The sequence below is a fragment of the Opisthorchis viverrini genome (assembly GCF_000715545.1).
Source record: "Opisthorchis viverrini unplaced genomic scaffold opera_v5_314, whole genome shotgun sequence".
NCBI classification, from domain to species: domain Eukaryota; kingdom Metazoa; phylum Platyhelminthes; class Trematoda; order Opisthorchiida; family Opisthorchiidae; genus Opisthorchis; species Opisthorchis viverrini.
The window spans coordinates 358,946-372,489 of record NW_008751973.1 but is presented as its reverse complement, the minus strand read 5'-3'; the positions used below and the strand labels follow the sequence as shown (position 1 = coordinate 372,489).

At 46.3% G+C, this 13,544-nt stretch overlaps 2 protein-coding genes across 2 annotated transcripts in view; both read left to right on the top strand.

Annotated features, from left to right (window-relative positions):
• Window positions 1-1,185: 1,185 nt before the first annotated feature.
• Window positions 1,186-2,372, top strand: T265_09905 (hypothetical protein; the record flags this gene model as incomplete). The annotated part of the gene is made up of 2 exons (XM_009176119.1): window positions 1,186-1,397; window positions 2,111-2,372. The coding sequence occupies 2 exons, from the start codon at window positions 1,186-1,188 to the stop codon at window positions 2,370-2,372; spliced, it is 474 nt and encodes a 157-aa protein (XP_009174383.1).
• Window positions 2,373-8,300: 5,928 nt separating this feature from the next.
• Window positions 8,301-13,544, top strand: part of T265_09904 (hypothetical protein) — a gene marked incomplete at both ends in the record, with an annotated part of 35,676 nt that continues 30,432 nt past the window's right edge. Inside the window, one exon of the mRNA XM_009176118.1 lies at window positions 8,301-10,011. Coding sequence (XP_009174382.1) covers window positions 8,479-10,011 — 1,533 coding nt within the window. The remainder of the gene's footprint in view (window positions 10,012-13,544) is intronic.

Genomic DNA, 13,544 nt, shown 5'->3' with positions numbered 1-13,544 from the left:
ACACGTGTGAAGACTGGAAACGGTAGTCTCGGACAAATGAACCACAAGTGTCTAATCGGGACGAGAATGTTATATCTGCTGATTCGCCAGCCTGTGGCATCCGCTGCTGACCCGCTCCAGTGCCTAGTGTCGGAGAGAAAAGACTCACGGAGGGGAACACAATAGCTATATTCCAACAAAGTGGTTGCGAGAGCGCGAGTGCAAAAAGTACAACGGCCTCAAGCATTTTATTGGAAGGACACTGAACTTGGTCCAATGCTGACGCACGCGGTCTGACTTTGGTACGAGGCAGCGACGTGCTGCATATTGCGGAGGCGTTGCCTGACCTTGATCAACGCTGACTCGCGCTGTCTGGGTTTGATGCAAGGCTTTGACGCGCTGCATATTGAGGGGGCGTTGTCTGTCTGGTCAACACCCAGCGGAGCTGAGAGTCACCGTAGATTCCGGGCATTCAGTGGTTGCTTTCAGGACGCTGACCTTCCTGATAGAGATGATACAAAAAGATTAGAGATTCGCCCGAAATGCTTGCATGTTTATACGACTTTAAACGAAGCTTCGGCCAATAGACCTAAGGTTTGGACAAGACATAGGCGCCAACGGAGACCACGGTCGCTTGGAATGTGTTAACAGGATGAGGGACACCAAAGAAGAAAGGTTTATTGCTCAGTGCTGACCGAAATAACGATCACGGAATACAGTCAACCAATGCGCCGATCCCATCCTGGCTGCGACCAAAGAGAGACTCACCATTTAAACCAGCAGACGATCCACTTGCACCGTAGATGACCGTTTCCTTACAACGCCTATTATACTCTGTCCTCCCGAAGATACTATAGAGGATCATCACCAGAATGCTTGCACACACACCGCCTCGGCGTCTTCAACATATTTTCAGAAATACGGCAGATAATGAGACATGAGAGTCCCTCCCTGATCGCTCTCACCGAGACGCGGCTCACTTGGTCACAATGGCCACGACCTTCTCTCTTTTGGTTGTAAGTTTTTTGATCGGTAATAGCTTCTCATCCATGAGCCTCTCTGCGAAGTTTTCCCCAACCACACCGCTTCAATGAGGGACATCCTGTTTCTGCTGATACTGCTGTCACCATACGCAGGAATCAACTGTATCACAGTAGTCCAGGTAATACTCGAAACGGACACGACCTTCATTCCCAGGAGACTAGCATGCCGCCGATCCGAGCAAAGTTCCACAGAAAGGATCCACAGTCTTCACCACTTCTTACGAAGAAGATGGTCACCGTGGCTCTTAGCAATGGAGCGGCATTTTGGCAAAGGTGGAACCAGTATAGGGCGGAAATTCACAAGTTCCTTAGTGTGAAGCAATGCCAAATCTGGGCTGCCGTCCGACAAATGAAACATGTACTCCACATATGTAGGTGAGATTGTTTGGGGGTCAAACCTATCGCGTTCTACTCCAGAAACATTCCTCCAGGATCTATTCAAGACCCACTTATTGTTGTGGAGCTCTTCAGAGCCCATTATGCAACCTCGCGCTCTTCTGCTCCCATCTCTCTCGCCACAAATGTATGTGATGTGTACGGATGTTAAATTCTAAGATGTCTGTAACCTTCTGGTTTGGTTCAGTTACTTAGCTCCCCAGGACCAGATGATGTTTATCCCAGGATACTGTGGGACAAGCCAGGCTAGCTGGTTAGTCAGGTAATCTGCTGACAGAAAATCCATCTCATTTGCATGGACCTTGTAACACATTTTCCAGTACGGTGAGTGGCTAGCACCAGCTAGTTCTAGGCTCCACATTCTGTGCACATGACAACGTCCCATACCATCTTTGTGTGGAGGAGGCAACGTAAGTTTTGGCATTCTATCAGCTGTTTAGATTAACACTGCACCATTCGTGAGTCATTATGGATGAACGAAGAAATATACTACTCTCCATCTGTCAGCGACGAACTAACTCCGATGAAACAGATGTAAAGGTGGCTGCTGGAGTAAGCGGTCCTTTCAATCGAAGGTCTTAATAAATGAAATCGTTTCATCGAAATGTGCAGCGTGTTTAACGCGGTACTTATCTCAGATGAATTTAGCTGATGTTTACTGAGAATTTGGGATTTGTTTTTCGTTTCCACAGGGTCGTAGGTACCAAAGTACACGGAGGAGATGGACACATCATTAGTTCAAGTGCAGATAGAGTGAAGTGGAAAAGGTCAATGCTCTCAGGGGGGACTAGAATAAGGTATCGACAAATATACCCATTGCCTATCAATTTGTTTTTCACAGGTGACTCAAGTGAACCTCTCGTTTATGATATTCTTCAACTGAATGTGCCGCACAAAGGCCGTCTCATGCTCCAGTCGGCACAGCATTCGAGATATCGCAGTATATTTTCATAAGGGAAACTACCCACAAGGTCAGAGAGTTTTCAGTAACCTTGTGATTAGTTTCCTTCATGCTAACATAAGGTACTTCATATTTTCTATTTGAAGGGCTGCAATCGTTAGGACGTAACGGAAGTATATTATTCCATGTTGATTTAGTAGATGTGCCTTCGGAATTACTAACATCCTTTGTTACGTGTCCGAAACAAACTACAGAACACACGATGCACTCACATGATTTCTAAATGGTCTCGTCCGGCTTTCAGTTGACGCTTCCGGTAGCAGATGATCGGTTGTTGCGATCGATCTGTGATTACCCCAGCAGTTACCCACACATTTTGTCGGACGGCCTTGGAGAAGTTTTTTTTTCGGATTTAATAGATAACCTTAGACTATTATGCTGGATTAATCCGATGATAAGTGGCTATCAGGTGAGCTGCAGTCGTACTAATCACGTGGTTGGTTTCCCAGATTACTTGAGGGCAACGTGTACAGTGCCATGTTGCATGTCCCGCACAGTTTGCAGAACCCCCACATAGATTACGGAAGACCCGTAAACAAAATAGATTGACACAGGTGGGTTATGGATAGCCTTTTTATCTTCCAAGTTGTTATTGAGTATTCAACAGCTTCTGAAATTTATTTCCGCTGTAACACCCTCTTGCTGCCTAGCTGCAATGCCATCCGAAGGAAGCAGGAGAACTGAGATACCGCCAGCAGCCGTCGAGATGCCGGCGTTCGGTTCGAACGACAGACCTTCCGATTAGGTTCACGTCTTAACCACTGAGCTGTCTCGAGCTCAGCCAATGTTTCTTTCAGTGTCTCCAACCAGGCTCGAAATGCAACACTTTGAGTCACCGACATACGGACATCGCTACCGTCTTCGAAATCATGCGTTTAGGTGAGGACGGCTGATCATCTCTGAATCGCGCCTCCGCAGGCTCCGTAAGTAGCCTCAGCCCGCACAATACCGAGTAAGGGAGCGTACTACAGCTACCATTAAACGGTAAGTTTTGTAGGTCTTCTGCCTCATTTTGGATTTCGTCCTTGTCAGTCTCCAGTGTCTGCGCTTCCAACGCTTTACTTGTGACACAGATATCCCATATTAAAAAACGAAGGAGTTCTATACATCAAAACACAACAATCCGTGGTTTTAGCAGACCAAACAATACACTGCCGTCAAACCAGCATCCTGAAGTTAGGATCAACTTTGATCCGCTCTAGGATTTCCTGACACGGGGTCCAGTACAAGACCATGCATGTTTTCATTGTGCTGTTAAACGAGTATGTCACTGGCGGGCATCTGAGCACATCTGAAACTCAATTGGACGGTGGATTAGGATGGGACTCGGTACGCACAAGCCACGACAAACGAGTGCCTCAGCTGTGTGCTAACCGTATCGTGTAGTACTCGTTTTCAAAATAACTGTGTCGTTGCTGAAAACCCAGCAACCTTGTGAATAGTGTCCTTTATGAAAATATACTGCGATATCTCGAATATCGTGCCAACTGAAACGTGAGAGAGCCTTTGTGCAGCACATTCAAATATAGAATATCATAAACGAGAGGTTCAGTTGAGTCTCTCGTGGAAACCAAACTGATTTGCAAATGAGTGTATTTCTCGAAAACAGTCCAACTAGGGTCTAAGTAGAACATCAAGTTGACGGAAACTCGGGGACTGCGCCCACCTGATGAACCCCAAGAAGAGCGAAACCGGTAGTGAGCTATCGAAGAGTTTCCAGTAACCTTGTGGGTGATTTTCTTTATGAAAATATACCACGATATCTCAAATATCGTGCCAAATGAAACATGATACGGCCTTTGTGCAGCATATTCAGTTGTGGAATATCATAATAGAGAGTTTCAGTTCAATCTCTCGTGGAAACCAAATTGATTTGAAAATGAGTGTATTTCTCGAACACATCACCCGTAGTTACTGATGGTGCGGATCAGTAACTGACTGCTACTCGTTTTCGGAATATTTCTGTGGATTTTGACCATGCCGGGTCATCCAGTTGCCTCCTCCTACTTTTGTTTGGACTCTGAAGGATTCGTTCAATGTTTTCGTCCGTTAGTGTGGTGTACGCCTGCAATTGACACTTTCGTTTAACAGCACAATGAAAACATGCATGGTCTTCGTACTGGACCCGTGTCAGGAAATCCTAGAGAGGATCAAAGTTGATCCTAACTTCAGGATGCTGGTTTGACGGCAGTGTATTGTTTGGTCTGCTAAAACCACGGATTGTTGTGTTTTGATGTATAGAACTCCTTCGTTTTTTAATATGGGATATCTGTGTCACAAGTAAAGCGTTGGAAGCGCAGACACTGGAGACTGACAAGGACGAAATCCAAAATGAGGCAGAAGACCTACAAAACTTACCGTTTAGTTTAATGGTTAGTACGCTCCCTTACTCGGTATTGTGCGGGCTGAGGCTACTTACGGAGCGTACGGAGGTGCAATTTATAGACGGTCAGTTCACTTACGCATTAAAATCTCCGGCAATCATAAATACAGTTGGAATTTTAGTCCATGGCACTCAAGGCATCATAAAAGTTGCCTCTGATGGTGACAGAGCTACAGTCGCTTGGGACGTGAGCTGACACGCTAAACGGACAACGATTGACTTCCAGCTTGTGAGACTCCTTCACGAACGATATCAGACGAGCCGCTGGGAGGTCACTATCAGCGGGTAAGCAGTCAGTCAGGGGTACTTCCGCCCGGTGACTTACAATGATAACAAGCCCCGCATATCCTGCCGCAGCGGCTTCTGGATGGCCAGAGCTGCGCAGTTGGAACCGAGTGAATAGTGATGGAGCAGTTAGCTCAACCACTGTGCTTGAATCATGAATTTCAAGTGTTGGTGGTTGTGGGATTCTGAAAACTACATACTTCCATGACTCTACTTTGAACAATCGTCCTCCTGTCCTCAAGCAATCATCCTGATGAGTCCACACAACAGTGGGGTTCGCTCTTATTAGATCCCATCACCAGTGCATATCCAAAGGCCATGCCTGGGTTTGAACTCCGCACATCTGACATGCGAGACGAGCGTGTTACCACAACTCCACCAGCGCACGCTGGAATGTTATTGGGTTTGAGGCTTCGAGCGTTCTGCTCACATCACTCAAGCGCGAACGTCTTCACCTGAGCAGATGTAAGAATTCGGATGAGTCGAGGGTGCGCTGGTGGAGTTGTGGTAACACGCTCGCCTCGCGTGTCAGATGTGCGGAGTTCAAACCTAGGCACGGCCATTGGATATGCACTGCTGATGGGCTCTAATAAGAGCGAAATTCCCTCCTATGGTGTGGACTCACCAGGATGACCGTGCGAGGAAGAATCTTGAATTCTTGTTTCCGATACACAGCACACGTCAATGTCAAGCAAATCCAGTGTGAAAGCAAGGAAGACATGTTGTTTTCCTTGTTCCAGGGTCTGAACATTGACAGACTGGGGGTCGAGGCTTAGAAATGCACTTTGTAATGCCTGAGACTGTCGGGACTCGCTGACGCGCAGATGTTGTGGGGAGAACTGATGCAAGACAACTGGATCGTCAATCCTGACGAATGAACCTACAAAGATAGAGGCAGTAATGGAGTGGGGGAGCGAGAAGAAAAGTTCGTGACAGAAAAAGAAGGGATGCGTCAGAGGTATCCTGTTTTCGCTTCCCCGACCTGTTGCGTACAACAAGTAGTTCAGCCCGGCTGATGAAACTACGTGAGGACCTATGTGGATGACGGTAATTTTTACTGTTGGTATCATGGTCTTTCGCAGGCTGGGATACTGTCAAGGTGCTCAAACCTAGTCAGGAGGTCAAATAGGGCCCTCAACCAGAGGCTGGCTTAGAAGCTTGACTTCAAGACAGTGCTTTTGACGGGAAACGCGAGCTCATTAATTTTGCAAAGGACAAATCGTCACACAGGTTCTAACCTCCAAGTTGGCGGACCAGGAGACTTTGTTGATCAGACCTATAACAGCTGACCAACCCGGTATGATACATTCTTCGGAAACCTCAAGTATATCTGAATGGATTACGGAGACAGCGGCCGCGTATTATTCCAAGGTCCAGTCTCCTTGTGACGCGTCCCGTTCGTGTTCCACTGCATGTCTACCATTCGTTTACTTCTTTCGTTTGTGATGTGACAGACTACTTGGGGTTGAAGCGAGCGTTAGCCTTTATACTGCGGTTCATCCCATACAGACTCAACTGCAAACTGTGTTTACTTCGCGAATATCATCCAGATTTTCGCACTGTGCTGTTCCCTGTATTCTTACCAGCACCAATAATGCAGTCGTGGTGATTGTTCAAGGAACGCACAAGAAATACGTGAAATGAACTAACAAATAGGTTCCAAATTTCAGCTAGATATCCCTAGACAGAGCGGACGACAGACAGAATTTGAAAGCACTGCTTGTTACTTTTAGGTGAGCTCTCACAGATTATATGTGATCCATACGAAAGAAAATGGACGTTTTCTGTCACTATGCGGTTTACCTGAGAGAGGAAATCTGGATTTCATCAGAAATCTTTCGTAGCCATTTTCCACAGTTCGCTTGCCTTTGTATTGCGTAGGTTAGGTGTTTCTTGGGATAAAAGACGAGGAATTTGTGTATGCCGAGTGATCTGATACGACACACGGCTTTACTTTAGTTGGACTTGGTAAATGGACATAGATAGTACTGAGTTCGTTTTGCGGAGCAGAAGACCGCATACCCGACACCCGAATCGGTGTGTTCAATGAGATTAACCAGAGAGGCTGTCGATGTAATGCTGGATCTGTAGAAATTTCTTTGGGCAACTTTCCTGATATCATCAACTGCTCAGTTATTCGGAAGCAACCGTCCATGAAAATGCATGGAAGTATGTTGTAGTGCTCAGGATTATTCCCGAACAGTCAACAGGAACATACCAACTGGTCCTAGATCTCCGCAGCAGAACAGCTAGTTGCCGAAGGTTGAGTCTCAACTGCGTGTAGTCGGATCCTGATATTCCTAGCCGTTTGAAACCTTTCACCATATGGGCGTAGGTAGGGTATATCTTGTACCCATATGCCTGACAATCAGTCAGTTCCAATGAAAATGAAAGGTTTTGTGGAACCGATACCTTCGGAAGTTAGTTCTCTTCAAATGCGCAGTAGTATCGACAAAAAGAAACGAAAACAAACGTGGGTGTTGGACTACTCTTGAGTACTTTCCAGAGCGATAGGCCTCTACTGAGAATAGGGACAGAATTGACTAGGTCGGATTCGTTGTTGAAAAGACGGTAGGCGATCACGTCATGAATTACGTTCCATTACTCGAATTTTCGGTCACGGTTTTCTTCAGCAGCAGACTAATTGACACTAGAAAGGGCCAAATAACGTGTGCCATCAAAAGGAAGTCGTGGTACCTTGCGGACAATACCGAAGGAAAATAGCACTCAAACAGCTTGTTGACACATTTCTTGTCATGTGAGACGCGTTCGCAAAAAAATGAATAGCGGCAAAAAGTAGAGGAACTAACAATGTGCTGCTAACTTCGCAATTAGCGCCAAATCGAACATGCCGATGTCTGGCGAACCAAATCAGCGACCTCACGAGGACATCGGTGCGCAAGCGACCGCTCGGTACAACACGTGTGGTGAAGCAGACAGATTAGGCCACAGTCGCACAAAAACTAGACCGCGCTTGTCTCTATGGTGGTGGTACGCCAATAGGCTTAGCGTAAACGACCGCTCTGTGATTGGTCTACCAGCCACACTACGGCGCAGACATTCTGAAGGCCGCCCACGCGATTGGTGCACGCCGTAGTCAGCCTTTTCCCTCCTATACAGGTAAAAACAGGCTGTGGGTATGGAGCGCGATACGTTGTATAGACAGGACAGGCACTACACACGGCAAACCAGACAGTCTGAACTGGGGTGACCTTGTCGCATTCCTGTTCTAAATCCATCCCATGAGTTTGTCTGCTGGTGTGCCTGTCTAACACAGACAGGCGTGCCAGTTGCTGTGTTGGGTTATTTGCGTGACATTCATATGCGGCCTGACATGTGGATTAGACGCACTGTGTGAGAGCGTTTACGGATTTTTTCCAAAACTGCTCGCCCGCAATCAGGATACGGACATCTTGGTAGCGTAACCTCAAATGACATTCTCCATTCAGAACAACCCATATTTTTCAATGTATCCTCACATGCAATATACGGACCCGGCCGTCGCGAGGAAGGCACTAGCATTAAGACAGAATCTCAACGCGCGGCTACAAGGGTCGCATGGCATGGAGTTGTTGAACAATCTGCTGGCTACCTATGCATGCAGCAAATTTTCTCCACAAGACATGTCTAATCCTCCCAAATTTCAGTTCCCTCCACTCAGTCCCCTCTTTTCTTCACCGGGACTGTTCCATCAAGCATTAGCTTCAGCATTCCAACCGGGAGCTCTTCCCCTACCTCGTCAGTTTGCAGAAGACCTAAGTGTGTCTGCTTTGGCTCCCCGGACGTCAGAGGCGGTACCCCCGCCAGTGCCAAAGCTACCCAAGCGAATGCCGCCATCCCCAGCCTGTTTCAAACGTAAAGCCCAGTCTCAGGATTTCCCCTCGCAATGTGACCGTGAACGGATGGACTCAATACTCTATTGCCAACCGACCTTTTATCCGATTTTAAAGGATCAAGTGGAGAAAACGCAGCAATCCTTACGAACAGCCGACACGCCAAAATTCTCCATCAGCTCCCCGATTCAGGAAACTGGGGTTTTGGTTCCCAGTCTTATCGATGGTGAGATAATTATGGGATTTAACGTTTGGGGTGAGAAAAGATTATGTTTGCCTCATTTGTTTCGCTTTGTTCTGAATGATGTGGATCTAAAAGCCATCGACGAGGCTTGCACGAAATTGCAAATCACATGTACCACGTGCACACCCGCACAGCTGACGCTACTGCACTCGCGAAAGATCCTCCCAAAAGCTGTTTCTAGTTGTGGTTTGATTCGAAAGAGTGATGCTGAAAGACTGACGAAATTCATCCGTAATCGGATTGACTCTTTGGACAAATATATCAACTCCGAGTCAGCCCGAGATTCTTCGGTGTTGCGCTTACATCGTTCGCATCAGACAGATGTCGACGTGGAGAACAACGAATTGTCTGTGACGAAATCAAAACCACTTCCCAGATCTCAAAGAGATTCGCCAATCGGATCGGACGTTGAGGCCACGGAGTCCTCCGGAGAGGCACAATCAGAAAACACGAAGGTTGATCAACCAGAGCATACCAGTGAACACCGGAATTCACCCATCTCCCAAGGGAGCTCGACATCTACCGAGCCGATTCCAGTTATACACGAGTGTTTCGGTCGTCAGCTAGGGTTCATTCACTCCCATCTATACACTGAACCTTCGTCAAAGTGCATTGAATGCCGGACGTGCCATCGCCTATTCGCTCCTGATCAGTTCGTTGGACACACGCACACAGTTACAGAGGTCGACAATCTCAATCACTGGGGTTTCGATTCGAACAATTGGCGTTGCTATTTACGCCTTTACACAGGGCGACGTTCCCGTCCGGGTAGCACGGAACGGTCGACCGTTCAGGAGTTAAGTGATGATGAGTCCAATCGACAGGATTCAGTTGCCAGCGTCCAGGTGCATCGTCGGCTTGAAGAGTTCAAGATCAAATTTGCTCAGGTAGGTTGATTTCATCTTTTTCTAAACAAGAGCCGGCGTTATATCATTGTTTGACAACTTGTGTTTTGTAAGCTTTATCATGCTTTATCTCTTTGTGAATGGTAAGTATTGGTGAAAAATGCTCTAGGCTGCTCGTGACTACAGCTGAATAGCACGACCACCTTAGCTTCACAGTCCAACCGAATTCGATCCTGAGACAGACTGCGAAACTGAACGGGAACGTTTGTTTTGTTTTACTTCGCACATCCACCCAAGAAAGTCGTATATTAAGAACACCAAACTGAATTTAAACCTAGATGTTTTTTTAGGTATTTTGGTGTGAATGAAGTCTACCAATATCTGTCGGCTTCCTTCACTTCTTCCTAATGAAACTCTTCAGTCAGTGATGGGAATGTTGGTGGCTTGGGTAGCCCAGCTCGGCGAACAAACCAATGATCTCTCTTGAGTATTTTTCTTTGAAGCGCTTGCAGTCTTTCCAATTCCTCTGAAAATAGGGCCTTCGTGGACGACTCCAGTTTCCCCAAAATTAGTTTACACTTACTGAGCACAATATTATTTTTCAGGTTTTTAGGCGGATTGGTACACTGGCGCTTATAATCGCCAGCATCATCGTCATCGGCAGCATGATAAGGATGATGATGAACACTGGTGTATATTGGTGTTGCAAAGTAGCCAGAACAAAACAAATCTATGATACTGCCAGGCTGTCTGAGTCCAAGGCTCGTGTGATCGCTGTGGCCACTTGATTGTTCAAACAGTTCCGCATGTATTGAACACCGGGTTGCATCGACCGGAATTTGAGCCAGTGGAAAGGAGGTACTGACGGATTGACCGTCGCGCTCAAGTCTGAGGTACAATCAGTACACCGAGCTTGTGCCCCGATTTTCCAAGAGCGTCGCTTCAAAGGTTACCCAGTTAACGTTCTTGGCAGCAACCTATTCGGTCCTATCAGAGAGGTAAACGCATTTTGGAGGTACAGGCGAACTTGTTGTGAATGGCACAGCTACCTGGTCGAACTAAAAGAAGAGAGGGTTGTTATATAGATCAAATATCTTCGAACAAAAGACGTGGCGTACCGGTAATCCTAAATCAGATGAACCTCGTAGCAATATACCGCCACTGCATTTCACCTTGTTAACTACCATTTATGGCCGCTTGTAGTCACTCGACACATGTCAGATCATTCGAATAGCGAACTTCGAACAGTCACTGTACCAACTGTTCCTACCGTTCTATGTGCTTTTTTCACGTGCTGTTTAACCCGAACGTATAAAAGAGATATCAAAGTTAGTTTTATCTCGATCCTCTGGCGGAATAAATTAAATCGATTCTGAAACCACCTTAAACGATAGGCCAGACAATTTGCCTTTGGTCTGAAGGCCTGATTAGAAAGGTTGGCAGTAAGCCATCAGTAGAGCTTTAGTATTTCTGAGTATATACATATAATATACTCAGAAATACTAAAGTTTTACTAAAGCTCAACTATACGGTTACCACCTAAGTCACTCTGTCTTTTTGTGGCGGTTTCGCATATGATCACCGTGTCTGAAATTGATTGGCGGCGTGATGGTTAGATCAGTTTGTTGACGCACAGTTCGAAACCATTCAGTCTATGCCTGATTTGGTTTCATCAGGCTAACAGTTTTAGCATGCGGGTAGTGAAGTGAGCTTCGTTGCCGATTTTCCGATGCGATTAGTTGTAACTGCTAGTGAATTCTGAGTGTCCAGTGAAATCTGGCCCAACTGTCACTCCGATTTGGCATAGTTACTGGAATCAACCATTCTTCCAGTAGATCTCCAGTTGAATTCGACCACTTACTGACGTGCCGACTACAGCATTTCAACTTCAGCCAAAGGAAACGTGGAAGCCAATCGCGCCTCTGTTGTACATGGTTCCCTGATTGGGTCTCGACAACAAAAACAGACCACTGGGATGAGATTCAAACGTATTTTCGTCTAAAGTTGCCGGCTCATTTTCACCTATTTGTACTGTTTGATTACCGGCTTAGCTAGAATACTGCTCGCGATGGTTAAGGCTTGACCGTAAGGTTCGTGTTTCGAGCCCAACTTCTGCATCTCGACTGCTACCGTCCTGGCGTAGGCAACCTGGCAGTATCTCAATCCTTTGGGTGGCAGCTGGGCACCAAAAATGTGTCATAGCTGCATCTCGCTACCGTCCTGGCGTAGGCAACCTGGCAGTATCTCAATCCTTTGGGTGGCAGCTGGGCACCAAAAATGTGTCATAGCTGAACGAGTAGTGTCATTCATTCTATTCGATCGTTGAGGTGTGACACAATAGTACAAGTTTTGATCTCCCCACAAATTATTACGAAAGTTTCGCGAGTGCTTCGAGTAAAGAAGCTTGAATGATTCTGTTTGATGTACATCAGATAAGTTTTTTTCTTTGTTCTTTGGATATATTCCTTTCCATAGCTTGTTTTTTTTCGCTGCTGCGCGAACAGGCACCACTCATGGGAAGGGCGGGGCGAGATGGCCCAGATAGTTGGAACGCGAATTTACTGACCGGAGGGTCCATGGTTCGAATCCGACCTCCCCCTCTCGACTTCCGCTGTCTAGACTAGGGTAACCTAGCAGTATCCAACTCCTCGTGCTGCCTTTGGGTGGCATCTAGGCATTGGATGGGTGCTACAGCTGAACGATTTTTTTTCATGGGAAAGGCCCAAGTGGTCTTAGTAAGATCGTTAATATCTCAACGAAGTAACCACTTTTGCTGGCTGTATCCACAATTTCCCATGACAATATGCCGAAACACCGGAAGTAAGAGAGAATCTTCGTGACTTCCTGTTGGAGTGCCACCACAAAACGGGTCACTCCTTGTAAAGGCCATCTACATTTGTGTGAAGGTACGACGATCAGAAAACAGCTAAATATCGGAGTTTCAGAGGTATGGTGGATCAAAATGGGATAAACCATGAGTGGAAAACGAGGCGATAGAACAGTAACTGCTGCACAAGCGTCACTCCTCACGTTCGAATGGAAGCTACCATGCGAGCGAGCATTTGACTTCCACAAAGATTGCTGCGTTCGACACAAGTTTGCGCGCACGTCTTTGTCGTGATAGAATAAAATTGTTGGGAAAACGCTCGGTTAAGTTGATTCATAGTTTTCACCCTTATTTCTACAACGACGATCGCATATCAGCACGAACTATCACCATCACCGAGTGCCAATACTCAAAGTGATCACCTTTACAATTTACCACAATGTCCTTCTTGTATAGAGGATATAGGAGGTTGTTTTAAGGTCGAACCTGCTGATATTGAGATATCTTCAAATAAGGGATTATTTACTAGCCTCGCTCTTTCATTTTTTATGGTCATTCGAGGACCATCGATTTGCGTAAGGACGGTTGTGATCTCTTGCGCCATTTTGTTTGCGGTGAGTGGTGTGGGTTATAGCTGGTGTTCCTCAGAGAATTATGATTTGGTCAATCTAGAACCTACACTGCCTACTCAATTATGCTTAAAAGAAACAAATTCACCAACCAGCGGGCCAGCCAGCCGAAAATGGAA